Raw genomic sequence first — 20,727 nt, 5'->3', positions numbered from 1 at the left:
GGTAGGGGGTCGAAAGGTCTACTGGTAAGATTGTGGCTGGTATCTTTGGCATCCTCCTCGGCACGAGTAAGATCTGTGGCCATGTACGCTGCAGAAAGGGGTCTTACAAAACTGGGGAGTTCAGAGGAATCAGGTTGTTTCTGTGTCCACCTTTATGGTCTGTAGAGTGTCATCAATGTGCTTCCAAACAAAAAATTGGGGTCAAAGGGCATATCCAGTATTTGGGTTTGCACTTCTGGACGGAACGGCGTGGCCTTCAGCAAACCTTGGCATTGAAGTACAGCTAATCCTGCTAATAGCCGGAAGCCTATGGATGCAATACCTATTGCAAAGTCAATTTCAGATGCCGCTTTTTTGTGCTCCTGTAAAATGTGAGTGGCTTTGGTTCCCTTGTCATCTGGCAGGAAATCCAGGTATGTGGCGATGTCAGACCACATTTGGCGATCATATCGCCCCAGAATGGCCAGGGAGTTTGCAGCCCTTATAGTCTACCCGACATGATTGTGAATCTTTTGCCCATATTGTCTAGCCGCATGCCCTCCTTGTCAGACAGAGAAATTACTGGGGTGGAAGGATTTTTAGACCAGCGTTGTGCTACCTGAGAAATGACCAAATCGGGTCTTGGATGTCCGATTAAAGGTGTTAAAGGCGAGTCGTCTGGCGCTTTGTGTTTCTTATCTATTCTAGGAAGAACAGCAGTGACGGTCGCTGGTGTCTTTATGATCGTCACTTCTTCCTCCCTTACGTAGTCTACAATTGGTATTGTTCTGAATGTCTTTCTAGTTTGATCCCTGAAATCATAGAGAAAACAGTCTGTTTGTTTTGTAGTGATGGCCAGTTGGAAATGCTTGGTTAGTCTCTCCATTAGCATGTGAAAACCACCAATATCTCCTGGGGGAGAATCCACTGGTTGTGGTGCTGGAGGAGAAGGTGGAGGAATGAGATAATCATCCCATTAACTGGTGATGGTGCGATTTTCTTATCTCGCCTTCCTCCCGGTCTCCATCCTCAACATTTTATGATGAGGAAGGATCTTCTCGAGGAGGTATTGCAATGCAGGGTGCGGAGTCATTCATGGAGTAGGTGGTGGAGGTAGATGTTCTGGCGACCTAGGTGTGGACGCAGAGGATTGTTGTGCTTCAGCTATTGTTGGGAAATGCTTGTAATAGTCTGCAAGCATACTTCGCAGATCTTGCACTAGAGTTGCTGGAACCTAGACCATGCCTGGTGGTGGTGGAGGAGCAGCATTATGATGATACTGCTTTACACAGGGATGACTTTGGTAAGGAGGCTCATAATAATCTTGTTCTTTTTCTTCATCTAATATTTAACATGTAATTGAAAGCGACTGTGAGATGTACCAAACATCCCTAGATCATTGTTAGAGTCCTAAATATCTAATACATGGCTAGGTATGAGTGGTGACACTTCAACAGGCGATGTCAATTCAGGATGAAAATCTGTCATCGACGAAGTCGTCAACGGTGTGGGTAACAGTAATGTCGATGGTCTCTTTTCCCTGATAAAGAGGAGGATTTTTCCAATGTCTGCGTCGTAGACTGTGCCATCAATGGTGGCACTGATGCTGATGCGGTCGTCAATGGTGTTGGCACCGTCTTCGTCGACGTCACTGTCTTCATGGACGCAAAGGATCTCGTTGGTGTGGTGGTTGTCGCTGACAAGGTAATCTTCGTTGATGCAGATATCGTCCTCAATGATGACAAATGACGATGGTGAAATCGTCAGGCTTCTGGTCACTGCCGCTGACAATGGTTTTGACGTCTCTGGCATCATCGACAATAATTTAACAGTGATTTTTGTCCTCTTTGAGAGAGGTTCAGATAATGATTTAGGTTTCACAGAAGAGTTATAGATGGAGTTGAGGGCTCAGGTTTAGAGTCTGAAGGCGCCCTTTTTTGTTTTTCCTCATGAGAGGAGCCTTCTGCAGATCCGTGGTGGGTCTTTTTTAAGGCTGTTTTACTGTGATGAAGGGAAACATGGCAAGCGATTTCCCTCTTTCTGGAAGTCTGTGAGGAGATGGAATACTCACTTCTTTCTTTCTCAGAAACTACAACACATTCGGTTTTAAGTTTCTGCAGCCATACTAAATGCCTTCCCTCATGGTCTTTGAGGGTTTTTTGTAGAAAACGTTCTGCATATCTTGCAGTCTCTCACCTTTTGGGATGGATGAAGACAATATTCACATTCTTTGTCAGGATCTTCCAAATGTAGTCTTTTCTTACCACATGTGGCACAAGGCCTGAAGTGTCCTTTCCAGTGCTGACATGCTGAAACAGAGAAATACCAATACAGAGATCACCAAATCAGGAAAAACTGAGCATAGCTCAAGGAGACTCCCTCACACATGTCGTGCAGTGAAACTCTGAGGAAAGATGCCTCTGTTTGGAGTGTTCTAAGGGTGTTATTGCCCGACTGGTCATTGTTCCACTTTGTCCTTTTTCAAAAAGGACATGGATAGGCTATTAGGCTGAATCTTGAATTGCCTTTACAGCCTATTGTACTGAGAGATACTGCTTACTATGATACCCTGGGACTCGATCAAAGATATCCCAATTCTGGACAATGACTTGATGTTGCATGGGCATTCTGTAGGCAAAGTGCAAGCAGATGGCAGCACAAGAGAAGGATGTACACTCTCCCCTTTTCGATTTACACTTTTTATTCAACCTTTGTCACAATTTATAGAGAGATGCTGCAGTGCACCCCTACCCTTAAGCTATCCGAGTCACAAATTACTTTATGATAAAATAGCAGGAAATAACAGCGGGCGTATTGAGGAGGAGCAATATGGGTCTGTAGGAGCCCAGGGGCCTTCTCCCCTTTTTCAAAGTGCAAGAGATATAAAAAAAAAATATTGAGGGGGATTTTTTAAGTACTTACAATTTCCCATTTTCTTTTCCTCGTCAAAGAAAAATTGCAGTTTACCTTTGTCTAATATTGCTTTCAGGTAACCTCCCCAAAAGGACTATTTGTCATGTATGCTGGAAACTACTCTGTATTACACCACACAATTATGATGAACTGAGAAATATTTGGTATTCAGAGGAGAATGTAGAGTTATTTCAGTCTGACTGGTAGAAACAAAATTAGAATATGCACCATCTATCTATGAACTTGAAACATCTACAAATTCAGCATTTCCAATTAATGTACTGACTAGACTGTACTCCTGAACATCTTTGTGAAATGGCACCAGGGCATATTAATATCGGCTCTAGATGGTAGCTATGGGTCAGAACTTAGTTTACCATTATTTGGGACCGCTAATGATTAAAAATGTTTTGGGCATGGGTAAGTCAAAGTATAGGTACTTTGAGGATGCTTTAATATCTTCTAGTCTGTTTTAGTACTTCGGAGGAGAACCTGTAAAGCCACACTTACAACTCAAAATTATAATTTTATGGTTTTTGCAAACTTGATTGCTAGATCATTATTTGTTCAACATGCGTCAGATGTAACCCGCCCACATGGGAAGCATGTGCCTCTAAAATAAAGAATACAATGAATCTGGAGATAATCGTTTATGAATAAAGTGTGTGGTTTTATTGCGTTTCTGAAGATGTAGCATTCTTTTAAATCTGTTCTTAATGAATAAGATTTGTCTTCAGACAGTTCGATCCATTTATCAGGGCCAAAGCCCCTTTTGATTTGTTTCAAATTGTAGAATGGTTATCTCTACCTTGTCTACCTTTACTATAGCCTCCATGATGCTCTCAAATTTATTTTGCTCACTGTCCACCTAAATGTTAGCCTGCAGAGGAATGGAGTGGATAAGTACATTTTCCTACCTTGAAGTGAAGTGAAGTTGCTATCTTATTTCAATGTTGTGTGTTCAGTGGTGGTTCTTTTGAAAGCTAGAAGAGTTTGTTCTTTTCCTATGGTTCTGCTCCATTCAGGAGCTTCAGAAATGGCCTTCTGTATAGTTCAGATGTTTGTCTTACACACTCTTCTAGAACCCACATTTGATGTGTTTCTCCTTCCCTGCAGAGACCGGGCACAAACGTTGAGCTCCCATTTGATGGGTTGTTCTTTCTTGACCAAAAACCCTAATCTAAACCAACATAGAACCCTGGGCATTTTCTCATTTCCCAGTGTTTTTTGATGTTTCTTTCATCTGTAGGTTCCAGTGCCAATATTGTTTCTTTCCTGGTTAGATACTAACAGTGAAAAGCAGGCACAAGCGCTGGTCCTCTTTCTGTCTGGTAGAATGTATTGGTTGTAGGGCAGCCTCACATTTGAACCTCGGGTCCTGGTGGTCGAGGCTATACATAACATATTGTTACTGGTGCCTGGGTCATTTCCATAAGTCCTCTATCCAGGAATCTACCACTCTCCTAGGTGGCACCACTAGCCATACTCTTGTATAAAAAAAAATCAATCAGGTCCTCAGCAGTCTCATTAAAAGGGAGAAGCAATTTTAGGTCCCTCATCAAGGCATGCCTTGGGACAGAAGAGACAGCCTCTCACCTGTTCTACACAACCGTGATCAGGGGAAACGATATTTGTTTGTGATAAGGCCTTTCCCACTCCTCAGCATGCTCACACACTTGCCCGCGTTTTATTGAACTCTTGGATCTGATTCTACAAACTCTGACAGTATTTTGCTGGAGGACGAATCTCTGCTGCTTTTGTTTTGTTGTCGCTGGGGGCCGATATTGCAGCCCTGCTGCAAAACCAGACCCCACTACTGAAAAACCAGCCCCCATCCTTCCAACCCACCAGGAAAACACCCAATGCCCACTACGGCCAGTTTGGTCCAGATACCATGTCAGATGGATAAGGCCTGTTTAAGAAACAAGTGGGTAATTCAGCTCTGTTGTGTAAAAATTATTACATTTTATTTCGTCTTTGTTACAGAAAAAAATGCAAAGTTAAATAGAAGGAACATACTGCTCAATAACTGCACCAAAGCACCACCTCTACAGCTTTTTTCAAAGAAAATCATGTGATGTTTTCAGAAATCCAGTTTATACTTTGAAAGATACTCATTTAGTCCACCTGTAGACAATCCATTAATTCTACCAAAATTTGTCATACATACTCAAAGACTACCAACCTCACAAATCATAATTTCATAGAGTGACTCCAATGGTTCATAACCACGTCATCCGTAGAACTGTGTCCAACTGTTCAGAAAACTATTACAATATCTTCCTATTTGTCATCTGTGACTACTTTAAAGATGTTCTTAAAGTACTTCCCAAAATTAGCATAGCAGATGTATTCATTGCTCATTCTTTCCTTAAATGAAGTCTATCTCAGACGGATCATGAGATACCATCAACTGTAGATCAATAGACATCAAAGCTAACACAGCAGTTTAACAAACTCACCATTTGCTCCAGTTTCCAAGTCATTTTTACAGGAGAACATATAGGCCTTATTCCTTGTTTAAACCTTGTAATATTTTCGTTGTAAGGGGCACAATAGAAAGCAATTTAGAAAGCAACTAAAAACCTATCTGGTTACATGGGTCGGGTCTGTAATATAAATACAGAGGTCATTGTGCTTTTCTAGAGCGTCGGGAAGCCCTGTTTTGGGTAGCTATTGCTCCTTATAACAATCTTATAACATAACAATAACTCTAACCTCTTCTTGTCTTCATTGTAATAATTCTTGCCTTTGTTGTAGTTTGGTCAAATGCTCTTTAATGAAAACCTTAGGTAGGCCCTTGTTGATATGCTGTACGACTAAGACCATGTCCCATCTTTTGAGATACTCAAAGGAACTTAGTGGCAAAGGGGGTTCAACTTACATTTGTAATAAGACCAGCACTGAATTTTGTCTGAACTAAATGAGCAACATGGAACGGAACGCACTGAAACCCTAGTTACTTGCTTTGATCCCAAAAATATGCTTTTAATAAAGACTTGGAAGTCAAGAGTGCATTTGGAATAAATTACCATGAGAGTTTCCAACTTACCTCTGAGTGTGTGATGGATCACTTGTTCTGACCTGTCTATGAACAATATATTTGACAAGCAGGAGTAAAGTAAACATGTAGGGGGATACAAATGCAAACTCCTTCGGAAACGTTACTACATTTAATTTAGTCCTCTGTCTACTGCATGTGATTGCAAGTATCATGCAAGGCCGTTTCATGCTTGGCCATTTGCCACTGGTTTTTACAATCTGAATTTGGCAAACCTTCGATGTATTAAGATCCTTAAATCACAATGCTGTTTTATACCTTAATTGTGTTAGCCATTCTGTCATTTTCACTTTTTAGAATTTGGAGATTTGAACTCAGCTTCTGGATTTCCAGTTCTCTTTCTGCCAACTGAACCTATAAGGAAAGTATTCACATTCATTACATTTGCTTTAATAATAACTCTGTATAAGCATGTGTTATCATAAACTAAGTGCTCATTTTGGCTCATCAGTAATACATATTTTCCACCAAAGGACTAAAGAGGTACAACATTTCCGAATAAACGTGTTACAAAAGAGAGTCTACCATATTAAATTCATCACAACACCAGATTATAATTTTTCATTTCATACACACAGTACAAAGCCAAAGCACTTTACTTAACAATGCCGACACACAAAAACAATAGTTAACTAATAAAATGGGTGACTGGACACAACTGTTTGGAACGGACAGTGAAGGGGAAAGAGTGCCTTCAAAAGAACATGAAGTCAGAGTTGGATCATGACGAACAGATGAAAGTAAAATCTTTTTGGGGCACAAGTCGGGCAAAAAGTGCAAAAACAGAAGTGTACTCTTGGGTTTCCTGCTAAAGGTATGGGAGGAGAAACCTGAAGAATTTGGGAGGGTGTACTAAGAATATAAAAGGAATGTGAAGGATAATGTGGAAAGACAGCAAGATCACAGGTTAAACAACATCAACACATTCTACAACTTGATTTCAAATTTCCAAGAAGCAATGAAAACCTTCAAAGCCTTAACATAGCTACCATCTAAGGCTATGCCACACACACACACACACAACCTTAATAGACCAAACAAATGTGGCTGGAGATTTGCAGTTATGTACAAACAGCAAAACAAATGAACAAAACAGTCTCCAAACAAAATCAAGTGAAATTTCTCTAGGGCTGATACACTTTCTCCACTCATGCCCCACAACCCACTGAAGCACGTATAAGAAGGTATGACAATGTTAAAGACCTTTCTATACCAATACAATTTACTAAATGAAGTTACATATTTCATGACCTCACAGTCTTCTTGACAGCAAAATGCAATGTGCAGAAAACTAACTTGTCAATATACTCTGCCCAGGACTTCACACAACTTTTTTTAATCAAATAGCCAATTAAACATTGTCAACATGTGATTTGCACTCATACAACTTCAAAGATGTCTGCCCCTACCCACCTGCAACTTTATAAGTATCTCTTAAACAGATTATAAAGTTGCTGTCTTTTGAATCCCTCTCGTCCTTTCTCAGAAGCCCAAGATTAACATCACACGAAAAACAATCTCACCCTTGTAAAGTACTTGAAATCCTCAATAATTGTGTGCTACTAATAGCAATCCTTGACTACCCACATCTTAAATCTCCACTCTGTCACTACTTCTAAACATCAAAAACGCCTCCCTTGCAATGTCAAAAATCATCCAAAATTACAAAGGCTTAATTAAGCCAGCCTAAAACCATCATACAAGAATACTCTTATGTTCTATGAATGTATATGCAGGGCCATAAATTAAACCTAATAAAACTCAAAACCCATTGCCCCGTCCCCATTACAATACAGCTAGCTTTGGTTAAGTAATAAGAAGTGCATGCCACACTGCTCTCACACAGGCAACACCTTTGGAGAACAAAAGGACTTCTTCTGAACCGCTACCAGAAATCTCTAGTGGTTCTAAAATAAATGCTAAGAAAGGACTGACTTAGCTAACACCGCTTACTAACTATTACTGATCTGAAAAGGGATTCTTAGGCCCTCTTAACTTATTAGATTTGGTTAAGTGCCAATGGGACAGGTATCTTTCACTGTGTTCAATAAAAATCTGAACAATGAAAGCCACATTTTGGATTCACATGCATAATGCAGCAGAACTGTGTACAATAAAACAAAGTGAGTACATTAAAATGCCACTACTCTGTTCAAAAGAATGCATGCCTATTACTCCACTATTCTTTAATTGAACTCAATTTTAATGGGGTAGTGTCCATCTCTTTGTTTGTAATGTATGCTTCTGTGGGCCCGTTTCTCTGTGGCAGTGATGCTCATCTGTAAAGCATCAAAAAGGGTTAACACTGACATTACAGTCATTTTGTGTTCAAAGCTATAGTCTTCTATTCAGACAATAGTAAACAGGTTTGAAATGCACCTAACATTCCATTAAACCTATCTCCTCTGGAGGGGAATGAGTGCAATTCTATTCAAATACTGAAGTCTTATTTCAAAAGCTAGATCCCCTTCAAAAGTGAAAACATGAAGCTTAAATACAAACAAGGATGGATTTTTTGGGAGTATATTTGCAATTCTGATCACACATGGATCACAGAAGTCAGCTTCAGAAAAGAAAACGTTACTTGTAATGCTGGTTCCCTTTTAAAGGAATATTTGCTGAATTCATGAACACACAATAGAAAAGGAAGCTCTCCTCTTTGAAAGCAGTACATTGAGAAATATTGGGACAGATAGCTTAGTAGATGATGTGAACAAAATTGTATTGGGTGGTTATGAAGCAGGAGAACCAGTGATTATGTTATCAGTAGATTTCAAGAAATTTAAGGAAATTGCCATGTCACTGAGTATTTGAATCTTTATTAATTTGTTTTACTCAGCACAGGTTGTGTTGTGAACTAGCTGCAGAAATCATTTGTTCTTTTTCCCTTAGTAATTTTCCTATCTCAGCTCGCACACTTTGGACACTGCATTTTCTTGAGGGCTGGACCTACATGTGTACTCATCGAACCAGGCTGCCATCTTGGCTTGGTAGTCAGAGTTTCAGTTCTCTGCTTCTTGCCTGATGACATAGCCTGCTGCGCGTTTGCACAGCAAGCAAAACGGTAGCAGCCAAAGGCAAGACAGTCTGCACTTGTTTGCATTCCATCCATGGATAGAGTCAGGTGCACTGCCCCTTTTCCTTCAGAAGTGGCGCGGATTACAGTGAATTTGGCTAAACCTTTGTCAAATATGGACAGCAGGCACGTCCATTAGTGCAAGTTTCAAGTATCATTTTGGGAATCTAAAATCCTTATCTCATTTCAATATGAATTCATACTTTTAGTTAACATTTATGAAAGGTACTCGTAATACCAATTTTGGCCGTTATTTTAAATGCTCATAAGTTAACACTCAGCATTGCCAAAACGCTAAATTGAGATTCATGATACCATCACAACCTTGAAATTACATATATTATTACTGACTCTTCGACTAATACTGCATCTGGCCCTCATTTCACCTTGGCCTGCCACATTAGTTACTAAAGTCTTTATATGCCTCAACTTACTCAAAGAGGAGAAGTCCTGGCTCTTATTTTCAAACATTCGATCAAGCTAAGAGCTGGATTCTTTTAGAGATGCAGAATGAATGGGCTTTTACAAGATTTGGTCTCTCAACTGTACTACCTCAGGAGTTCTTTGTTACTGGCTCTGAGGAGCTTGCCCAAAATTTGTTCAGGAATATGCAGATTTTCTATACCCACTAGTTAGTTCATTCTGGACTACGGTTTCTGGGTGACTTCAATGTTTGGGCAGATAAAGTGGAAAATACTGTAGGGTCTCTGGTTAGTGAGTCAATGGAAGTTTTGGATCTGTCACAATTGGACACAGATACCACCCATACTGGCAGGCACTTACTAGATTTTATTTTTGGCACATCAAATTTGATTACCTGTGAGGTGCCCAACCCCCAAGCACAGAACAATCATCATTCAATCTCTTATATATTAGATCACAGCTTATAGCTTCAAAGGGGCCTACTTTTATTCACAGGAAAAATACTAAACCTGTATGGCCCAGACTGTGCAGGTACAATTGCAGAGGCATTAGAGGATCTGAGTCATTCCTTCTTTAGGAAAGTGGATGAGGATAGCCCCTCTGAGCAGGAAGTGAATAAATACAAAACTGGATTTTTTTTCAGCCAAGCCATTCTTCCTATATCCAAGTCTTTTTCTTATCGCACTAGGCCCTACTTACCTTGGCTTATTGACAAGCTGAAGATGGGTAAACTGGAATGCAAGAAAATTGAACACCAGTGGCATTGCGATGATTATCATGCCATGAAAATTGAGCTAAAAGTTGCACTTACAGGGTTGAAAACGTAATGTCAGTTAAATCCAGCTACTTGGCCAACAAATCTCTTAAACTTCAGAACTAAAAAAAAAAAAACAGAAGTGTTTGGAACGTTTAGATTTCTTAAAGAGACAAAATGGATGAACTCTTCCCCTGAGCGGTCCCAAAGGCTTTGTGAAAATCTCTCTTACTTATGTAAGAATACAGTTAAGTTGATCTGGGATCTGAGGCAGCCTCTTCCTCTGAAGGAAGATTTAATTTGTTAAACTCTATTGGGGAGCCAGATCTGAAACTCCATTCCTTTTACACCATTAATATGAATGAACTTCGTAATTTATTTAAGACCATATTTTCTGTGTCCCACTTGAATCGCTGCCCCCTCAGTTGTTTGGTGGGGGACCCAGACTGCATCACTACGCGCTTACGGACCTTTGCAACAGATGGCTATTGACAGCAATAGTACCTAAAAAGTGGAAACAAGCATTGCTCTTGTCTTTATTAAAATAAAAGTTGGTGATGGAAAAGTATCAACCTATTTCCCTTTTGCCCCTGGTCTTAAAGAGATCTAGGAGAAGGTAGTTCTAAGAGAAGATCAAGATTTGTGATGAGGCCCATTTGGGCTTTCATCCTGGCTATGGGACTGCATTAGGCAGCGTTAGTCTCCATGGTAGATGATCTCAGGATTCTAGAAGACCAGGACTGTTCCCAAGTATTGGTGCTTCTGAATGTGTCTGCAGCCTTCAACACTATCTCTGTGCTCTTGAATACTGGTGCAGCCGAGGAGGGTGCTGTTGAGGGCAAGGCATTAGCCTGGTTGGTGTCTGACCTTTTCGGAAGGTCCCAAGCCATACAGTTAGGATGTTTTCAATCAGGATTTAAAGAAGTGTCACTAGGTGTTCCCCAGCTCTCTGCATGAAGTCCAACACTATAATGGGTATGGTGATCATTGGCAGGATTAATGTGCTCTTTTGAAACAAGTTTCTCTGTTCTGCTGATGACATTTAATTGCCGAAGTCAGTGGATCATAAACTGAAGAAGTGTGAATAGGGGTTGATGAACTGGATGCATACCAATTAATGAACATTACCTCCCAGGTTTTGGCCACAGCAACTGGCACTCTCAACCTTACAACTCTCATCTCTAATACGTAAGACTTAGCTTTTCAAACTGATCAATACCTGCCAGGTCATTAAGCTATTCTTAGGCTGTTTTAATCTTAGTGCTGCACAATAATTTTTGACAGTCCAGGCTAGGCCATTGGTAATTCAAGCTACCATTCTGAGTGGTCTTGACTACTGTAATTCTTTGTTTTTGTCCACCCCTGATTTTCTCATTTAATGGCTTCAGTTATCCAAAATACTGCAGCCTGCCAAGTCGGACCTTTGTCTTGCAGCTTTAAGGGCCCTGTACTGGCTCCTAGTGTGAAGGTGCATTGCATTTAAAGCAATGTGCATTGTGTTTAAGGCATTTCATCAGATGGGCCTTCAGAACGTGCAGGATAGTGTTCTTCATTATCTTCCAACTCACTGCTTGAGATGGGTTGGGTCAAAGCTCATCTTCTGGTGGTTCTCAAGATCCATCTGTCTCAGATAAGAGGTTATGCTTGTTCAGTCAGGGCAGCAAAATTATGAAATTCTCAGCCCTTATAACTTAGGATGCATGGCTTGTTTTTCGAAAGGGTTTGAAGATCGAGCTATTTCCCAAGTGAGCTACTCCCCTTTCTAGTCTAGACATTGCCAGGGCACCCTTGTGGATTAAAAGTTTTTTTTATATGGAGATTACATTACATTTAAGAATTCAGGATGCAATGATTGATGGTGTTGTATGTGGCTGAGAGATCCTACAACATCAGAAGCCACCATGAACTTAAAAGGCTTGTTCAGCACCATAAGATCAGAAATTCTCTGAGAGACTGGAGAACGTTAGAAAGCATCCCTAAGATCTATGGCGCACATCCAGTGCCCTGGGCAGATAAGCAGGAACATAGGTAGTGTAACACCAGCATCCTGAAATGTTCTTCTTTATTCACCTACTTGTTGATCCCGGATCAAGAATGGGTCTGCATCCTTGTTTTACTCGTTTTGTTTAAATAAGAAATATTTTAAGAATAGGTCCTTGTTCTTTTGAGCACCTGGCACCCTTGATAAGGTTTGGTTTGCTTTAGATGCTTTTACTTTCGTTATGAGGGGTTTTAAGAAGTTGCGTATATGTTCTCACTACCTTCACAGTGTGTGGAAAAGACTTGAACCTCAGAATGCAGCCATTCTTCACAATAGAAATACTGTCTAGGCCATCTTGAAGGTCATTTATGCCTATGTTGGGAAACGTGCTGATATGGATGACACTGCAGATGGGGCTAAGTATCTGGGTAATAGTAATAATGTTAAATCTGCTGAACAACCTTTCAGCATGCCAGCAGGGCAAGAAGACTTTGTTTCTCCAGAATTGGGATATTCCAAGTGTTAGCCCCTGCCTTTATTTTATGTCTTTCATCATCTGAGTGAGAGATGAAAATGAGTTACTTACCTGTAACTGTGGTTCTCCAGTATTGGTATCTTTAATAGATTCACATGCTTGAATCAGCCCTGTCGTCGAGGTGGGAGCCTCCCGGTAACCTCAAATACAAATAGCAGTACACTTTACACACTAGGCCCCAAGGGCCCCCCAGGTTCTTTTATAGTCTACTCATGTTGTTTTGTAACAAAAAAGACCCAAAGTTGAACCTCAGCCACTCAGGCGTCCACACCCTCTAGAACACTCCCAACAGAGGCTCTTTCCCTCAGATTTTCTAGTACGAGTGTGAAGTTAAGAGGTCATGTAGAAGGAGAGCCTCTGCGGGGAGGAGGGTGGGTCGCATGTGAATCTATGAAAGATACCAATACTGGAGAACCACAGTTACAGGTAAGTAACTAATTTTCTTCTCCAGTATTGGACCTTTCATAGATTTACATGCTTGAATTAGAGTAGCGAGCAGTAACATTGATTAAGTAGACATGTAGCTGTACCCTTATAATCCGAACAAACATCAGAATAACAATAGGAATAAGAGTAACAGTACCTCAAGTTAGTGTTCAATGGCAACGGAACAATGTTCTTCAGAAAATAACAATCAGGCATAATAAGCATAGATCTCTGCATTACAACAAATATGTAGCATGCTATGATAATCAAGCACTACCATATTTAACCTTGACTAGAATAAGAAACCGTTGGTCACCTACCCTGTTTGCGGAGGTGGGATGGTTCAAAAGGTTCACCTTAACGAAACAAATGCCTCAAGACTGCTTGTCCCACCGCTGTGTCCATGTTATTCGTCTGCGAGACAGTAGTGTTTCGTGAATGTATGCTGGCTGGACCTTGAGGCCGCTCTACAAATCTGCTGCAGGGGCACCCCTGCGAAGAGGGCAGCCGATGAGGCTACAGCCCTTGTCATGTGGGCTCTTACCCTGCTGTAGAGAGGTTTACCAGCCTGAGTATGACAGAATTGGATCGCCAGGCCAATCCACCTGGCTACAGTCTGTTTGGATACTGGAAGGCCCTTCCTGGCTTCTCCAAAGGCCACAAACAACTGGTCTGATTTACGTATGCTCTGAGTCTTCTGTAGGTAAAACTTCAGACAACTTTTAACATCCAGGGAATGTAATGCCCTTTCTGCCACTGTCTGCGGATTAGGAAAAAAGGTTTTCAAGATAACCGGTTCATTCAAATGGGAAGTTGAGGGCACTTTCGGAATGTACTTAGGATTCGTTCTCAGAATTACACTAGTAGTGGTGAACTGAAGAAAAGGCTCTCTGACGGTGAATGCCTGTATGTCACTCACTCTCTTAGCGGAAGTAAGAGCCAGCAACAACGCCGTTTTCCATGAAATGAACTTTAACTCCGCTCTATGGATGGGCTCAAAAGGGGGTTTCATGACCCGCCCCAGGACCACGTTTAGGGACCACAGCGGTGGAGGCTTCCGCACTGGTGGAAAATCACGAAACAGGCCTTTCAGGAACTGCTTCACAATTCTGGTGGAATATAACGAAACCGTATTTTGAGACCTGCGGTATCTTGAAATTGCCGCCACGTGCACGCGAATGGAAGAATATGAGAGTCCGGACTTTGCTAGGTGTAACAAGTACGGTAGTACCTGTTCTGGAGGAGAGGAGATCGGATGGATCCCTTCAGCTGCGCACCACAGACAAAAACGCTTCCATTTGAACCTGTAGGTCCGATTGGTAGTATCCGCTCTAGCTAGAATCTCACTACATTCCAAAGAGATGTTTATGGTGGAGTACTCATGGAACTCAGGAGCCAGGCCGATAAATGGAGAGATGACAGATCCATATGTCTGATTTGGCCCCGGTGCATTGTCAACAGGGATGGCTTCAGTTTGATTAGCACATGTGGCTGTTCCAAGAGCATGAGGAGCTCCGTGGACCACACCTGTCTGGGCCACCTCAGTGCTATTTATAGGAGGCAACAACCCTCCGCCTTCATCTTGCTGATGACTCTCTGTATCAGTGGGATCCGAGGAAAAGCATAGGCATAAACGCCAGACCATCTCATCAAAAACGCATTCCCCCACGATCCTCTCTGGGGAAACCAGCTTGCGTAGTAAGGGCATTTCTTGTTCTCGAGCGTGGCAAACAGATCGATGTTTGGTCTGCCCCATAACTGGAAGAGTTGGTCTAGAATCTCCTGGTCTAGTTCCCACTTATGGTAGGGATAATTGTCCTGCTCAGGGTATCTGCCAGCACGTTGGTGTGTCCTGGCACGTGCTCCGCCTTCAGAGAAATGTTGTGCGCTATGGCCCATTTCCAGATGTTCTGAGCCCGCTGCGAGAGAAATAGAGACCTTGTGCCACCCTGCTTGTTTAGATAAAATATGCTTGTGGTATTGTCTGTCCTGATTAAGACATTCGAGCCCTGAAGCCTTGGCAAGAAAGCCTTTAGAGCAAAATCTATTGCTTTGAGCTCCAGCTGATTTATGTGGAGCTGACTGTCCTTCGGAGTCGAGGATCCACTGATTCGAAGATCTTTAAGGTGGGCACCCCAACCTTTGAGAGAGGCCTCTGTCGTCACGATATAGCGAGGTACCTGATGAAGAAACGTGAGACCGCTGGACAAATTGCCGGTGTCGCCCACAAAGACATGGCTGTTAGCATTTCTGATGTGACGAGAATTTTGTCCTCGAAGGAGCCCTGAACCTGGCACCATTGGACATCCAGTTACTCTTGCAGGGGCCGATTATAAAGTCTCCTGTCTGGAACCAGCGGAATGCATGGCGAGATCATTCCCAGTAATGACTTGTAAGTGTGAACTGAAACACACTTTTTTGCCGAGAGGTTGCGGGCCAATCTGTTGAGCTTTAGTTTCCTTTCCTGCGACGGGTACGCCTTGCTTTGGACAGTGTCTAGTACCGCTCCTAAGAAGTTCAATGTCTGTGTGGGGCGAAGATGTGACTTCTGGTAATTGACGGTAAGCCCCAGATCGTCGAACAACTGGAGGCAGAGAGAGATGTGACGCACCACTTGGCCTTTTGAGGGTGCTTTGATGAGCCAGTCGTCGAGATAGGGAAACACCTGCATGCCCGACTGGCGGAGATGAGCTGCCACTGGAGCCAGCAGCTTCGTAAAAATTCCGGGGGCTGATTTCAAACCGAAAGGAAGGACCCGAAATTGTAGATGCATACCAGCCACCTTGAACCTGAGGAATTTCCGATGGTTGCAGTGTATTGGAGTATGAAAATACGCATTCTGGAGGTCTAAGGATGCCATATGATCCCTGGTACACAGGAGGAGCAAGATGTCCTGCAGTGTTACCATTCTGAACGATTGTTTCTTCCGAAACTTGTTTAGTGATCTTAAGTCCAGAATGGGGTGCCAGTCTCCTGAAGGTTTCTTGACAAGAAAGAAGCGTGAATAGAACCCCTGGTTTCTCTGAGGAACAGGGACCAGCTCTATTGCGCCCTTGCATAGCAGCACCTGTACTTCCTTGAGGAGTTGGCTTAATTGTGGAGGTGGAGGGCCCGACAGCGGGACGTCCGGTGGCTTTTGTATGAACTCCAGAGTATATCTTCTGGTCACCACATCCAACACCCATCTGTCTGATGTTATGGTCTTCCAACGGAGGAAGTGAGAAGTGATGCGACCCCCGATCCTGAAGCCCCTGGTGGGGTAGGAAGCTGGTATGGCTAGCTGGTAATGGTTTCCCGCCGGTATCGCTTCCCAGTGGCGCTGGCCTTCCCTTCGCTGGGTGTCTATATGCAGCGGTAGGTGGCAATCGATAATGCTGCAGATGTTGGCTGTATTGCTGTCTGGGTCCTGCAGTAGAGGAATGATACTGGGGTCTGTACTGTTGAAAGCCCCCTCGAAAGGAATAATTTCCTCCACCCCTTTCCCCACGAAAGGGCTGCTTGCAATACTGCAAGGCACCAAGCGATCTCGCCGTGCCAGTATCCGTTTTGATGGACTGTAGCATGTTGTCCACATGCTTCCCAAATAGACTTTCCCCATCATACACCATATCCAGAATGCGGCTCTGGACCTCCGGACGGAAGGATGTAGACTTGAGACACCCCTGCCTACGCAAGACCGCTGCTCCTGCGAGCTGTCAGAATCCTGTTAAGGAAATGTCTGTTGCGCAGTCAATGATTTCCGCTGTGATCCACTCACCCTCCTGCAGCACCTTCTTTGCTTCCACTTTGACATCCTCAGGTAAGAGATCTACGTAAGCTGACATGTCCGCCCACATCTGGTGATCGTACCTCCCTAGTATGGCCAAAGAGTTGGCCGCCTTTACTGAGATCGCTGCCACCGAGGAAAACTTCTTACCGATATTGCCCAACCTCCTCCCATCCTTGTCTGGAGGCGCTGCGATAGGTGGCAAAGGGTTTTTGATCGACACTGTGCAGCCTGGGATATTACAGAATCGGGCTTTGGTTGTGATATTAAGCAGGCTGGAGTGTTGTCAGGGGCCTTGTACTTCTTTTCCAGCTTTGGCATCTGGGAAGGAACTGTAGCTGGATTCGTCATTGCCTTCAAGCCCTCCTGCCATAGGAAATCCACTATAGGGATCGCTCTTACGGATCTCCCTGACGGTTCTTTGAAATCATATAAGAAACAATCTGTTTCCTGAGAAATAATAGGCAAGTTGAATCTCTTGGCTACCCTTTCCATTAAATTGTGAAAACCCCCGATGTCCTCAGGGGGTGAATCAACTGGTCCTGCCGGCGGGGGTGACTGTGTGGGAATGAGGTAGTCATCCCACTCACCAGGAGCCGCCTCCGAAATCTCTCCTTCTTCCCTCTCGTCATTCGTCGAGATATGGTCATCTTGTGGCTGTGGAACCAATGGGACGCTTCTGTGCGGTGTCCCCGGGAGACTGGTAATAGGGGTTTGCATAGGTGTCCACTTACTGTAAGGTCTAAATGGAGTTACCGGCATTGACGGTGGAAAGCGCCTATAGTAGCCTTTTAGCATACCCTGGAGATCTGTCACCAGAGACCCAGGCATGGGGAAAGAAGATTCTTGTTCCCTTGTTGGGTATGCAGAGTCCCGTTGATATATAGTTGAGGAATAATAGAGCTGCTGCTGCTGCCCTTCCTCCTCCTCATCCAAGTCCTGGCATTTTACATGCAGCTGAAATGGACTACTGGCTGCACCAAACATTCCATCATCCTGGGAATAAATGTCATCATCATCCAGGAGATGCTGAGGGAGATATGGCAAAACTCTGCTTGGAGACGTAGGTCTTGGAAGAATTGGTGATGCTCTTTCTCCCGTGGTGATAAAGGAAAGAGGGAGGAATCTTGCCAAATCATGCTGTACTCCAAAATCCCCAGAGGGGGGGCATGATGGTCGACGACTGGGCCGACAAAATTTCCATCCTTGCCGTTAACAGTTCAGTGTTCGTCGTCGACTGTCCCCTCGTCGACGGGTCTGTCACCGACGGATCCCTCATCAACGGTTGTCTCGTCGATGACGCAGGTGTGCTCGTCGGCGACGCCTTCTTTATCCTTGCGGACAGGAGCTTCCGCTGTCGACGATGTCTTCGTCGACGATGCCTGCTTGAAGATTTTAGCAGTGATATTAGTCGTCGATGAAATCGGCGATGATGATATAATTGGAGACACCGCCGTAATAAACGTCGACGTCATTGTCGCCATCGTGACCGCCGTCTACGGATGTTTTTTGGAAGCATCAGAGGAAGGTCTTACTGGATCCCTCGTCGGTGACAGGGACAGAGAGGCACTTTTGTGGGTTCCTTTTTTTCCTCCACAGGCGTTGTAGGCTCTGAACGAACCTTTAAGAGTTTTGCCTGGGTCTCTGATCCGGAAGTAGCAGGCTCCTGGCGCCCCTGCTTCTCCATAGATTTATGCTTTGTCTTTCTAACCACTTTCTTTGGTGGTTCCTCAGATAGTCTTCCCTTCTCACCAGGTCGTTTGAGGGAGCAAGATGATGTTTCACTCTCATCTGAAGATGGATTTTCCATGGCCTTCTGTCTCTGCAGTCACAAGAGAAGCCTACGTCCTTGAGGGTTTTCTGACTAAAGGTGCAACAGATTTTACAGTCTCTCACCTTGTGGTCAGGATGCAGGCAGTAGATACACTTTTTTGGGGGGGTCATCAACGTGAAGTCTCTTCTTACCACAGCTGCCACAATCCCTAAACAGACCCTTCCTAGTCTGCTGAGACCTATTGAGATGGTAAAAGTGAAATTTTCTGAGAGAAAAATTCCTGTCAGAAAGGTATACTGAGCAAAGCTCAGGGAGACTCCCTTCACACGACGTGTGGTAGAAAATCTGAGGGAAAGAGCCTCTGTGGGGAGTGTTCTAGAGGTTGTGGACGCCCGATTGGCTGAGGTTCAACTTAGGGTCTTTTTTACACAAACAACATGGATAGACTATAAAAGAACCTAGGGGGGCCCTTGGGGCCTAGTGTGTAAAGTGTACTGCTATGTGTATTTGAGGTTACCGTGAGGCTCCCACCTCGACAACGGGGATGATTCAAGCATGTGACTTTATGAAAGATCCAATACTGGAGAAAGAGAGATGTGCCTCTGAATTGAAGATGAGTGTACTTCTGCTGTACACTTGGCTTTTAAATGTTAAGCCTTACCCAGGAGGTGCATCTCATACAGAGTCCATGGCAATGGCCTTAAGCAGTTAGACGAGCTACCTTGCCAGAGGCACTAATAACTAGATTTGAATTGATCTTTCCTTTATTGAATACTTCAAGAAAGTTATGTCTACATTATTCTACAGGTCATCAAATCTGTTTATGATGTCCCACAATGAATGATCATCTCTGCTAAGCAGAGCTGCTGAACTTGCTGTTTTCAGTATGGTAGCTGTAATCAATTTTTTTCGGTCCGGGCTCCCACCCTCTCCTCTTGTTGGAAGAACATCAGCAGCCCATCCAACAAGTGGGGGAGTCATGTACAGCAGCTGGGACAGTGACGAGCATAAAGCATCTATTACTGTTTTGGCACTGCACATTCCTACCCTCACGGCTACAGGTCTCCCACTCTTTTCACTCTTCCTAATACTTGATGTAGCCTGTGGCCTGCCTTCGGTTACCTTGAGTAATAGTACTATGGCTCTCAGGACTCAATCAGTAGAAAGCTGAAGACTGCAGCTCTCAGTGTCCAAAGCACTGGGAAGTCACAGCAGCACATGACTAACTTCTCAACCATCTCCCTACTGGAATGAACAAGAATCTCTGAGAGCAGGCAACCAAGGCAAGCTAAGATTACAGGTGCTTCCCAGTTTTCGCTAGATGGGGGTGGGGACAGGAAACAGAAGCTAATGAGTGTGCAAATGTTTGTGTCTGAGCTTGCCTGAGTGAGCTTGAAAATTGATATATTCTAGTTTGCCTTGTAGGAGAAAAGGGATATATGTTAAGTCCTGCATGCTGTGCCTCAAAGTAATGGTGGCACAAGGATATTATAACCACATTCTGGCATAATTGTGACCCTTTGCTTACTGTTGCCCTACTTGTGATTATGGTAACTTACCTTTGGTACAATTGTGACCCTAACTTATTGTGGACCTCATTTAAAAAAAATTGTGTCTTTGCATATTGTGGACCTCCTCAGTAATATGGTAGCCCACCACTGCTATAATGCTGCTCATGATCTATTATGACTGTCCTCGATTTACTGATACCTACCTTTGGCATAATGATAGTCACAGCACATAGGAGCCATTGTTGTTTTCGGGTGCTCATACCCAATGTACTATGTCTAAACCTGGCTTACGGTGGACATCCCTAACTTGATAGTGATATGTGGCATTTAAAGGTTAATCTGTCCATTTGGAACATTAGTAAATGTGAATAATTGACGAAAATGACAAGATATTTGGAGACCAAATTCATGTATTGACCAAAAAAAAAAGTTGCCATTTGGGGCCAAAACTGGTTATTTACAGACCTCAAACCTTTGCTTGAGGGAATGGAGTGTATTCACGCAAAAGGAAATGCTGTTATTGGTAAG

General features: G+C 43.2%; 1 protein-coding gene across 6 annotated transcripts in view; it reads right to left on the bottom strand.

Annotated features, from left to right (window-relative positions):
• The window catches only part of TAX1BP1 (Tax1 binding protein 1), a 638,481-nt gene that overhangs the window by 165,236 nt on the left and 452,518 nt on the right, over nt 1-20,727 (bottom strand). For all 6 annotated transcript variants that reach the window (XM_069211447.1, XM_069211444.1, XM_069211446.1 and 3 more), the window contains one exon: nt 6,212-6,307. In XM_069211447.1, the coding sequence (XP_069067548.1) occupies nt 6,212-6,307 (96 nt within the window). The remainder of the gene's footprint in view (nt 1-6,211; nt 6,308-20,727) is intronic.

The sequence above is a fragment of the Pleurodeles waltl genome, chromosome 10 (assembly GCF_031143425.1).
Source record: "Pleurodeles waltl isolate 20211129_DDA chromosome 10, aPleWal1.hap1.20221129, whole genome shotgun sequence".
In the NCBI taxonomy this organism is placed as follows: domain Eukaryota; kingdom Metazoa; phylum Chordata; class Amphibia; order Caudata; family Salamandridae; genus Pleurodeles; species Pleurodeles waltl.
The sequence above is the reverse complement of the archived record's forward strand: the minus strand, read 5'-3'. Positions and strand labels throughout refer to the sequence as shown.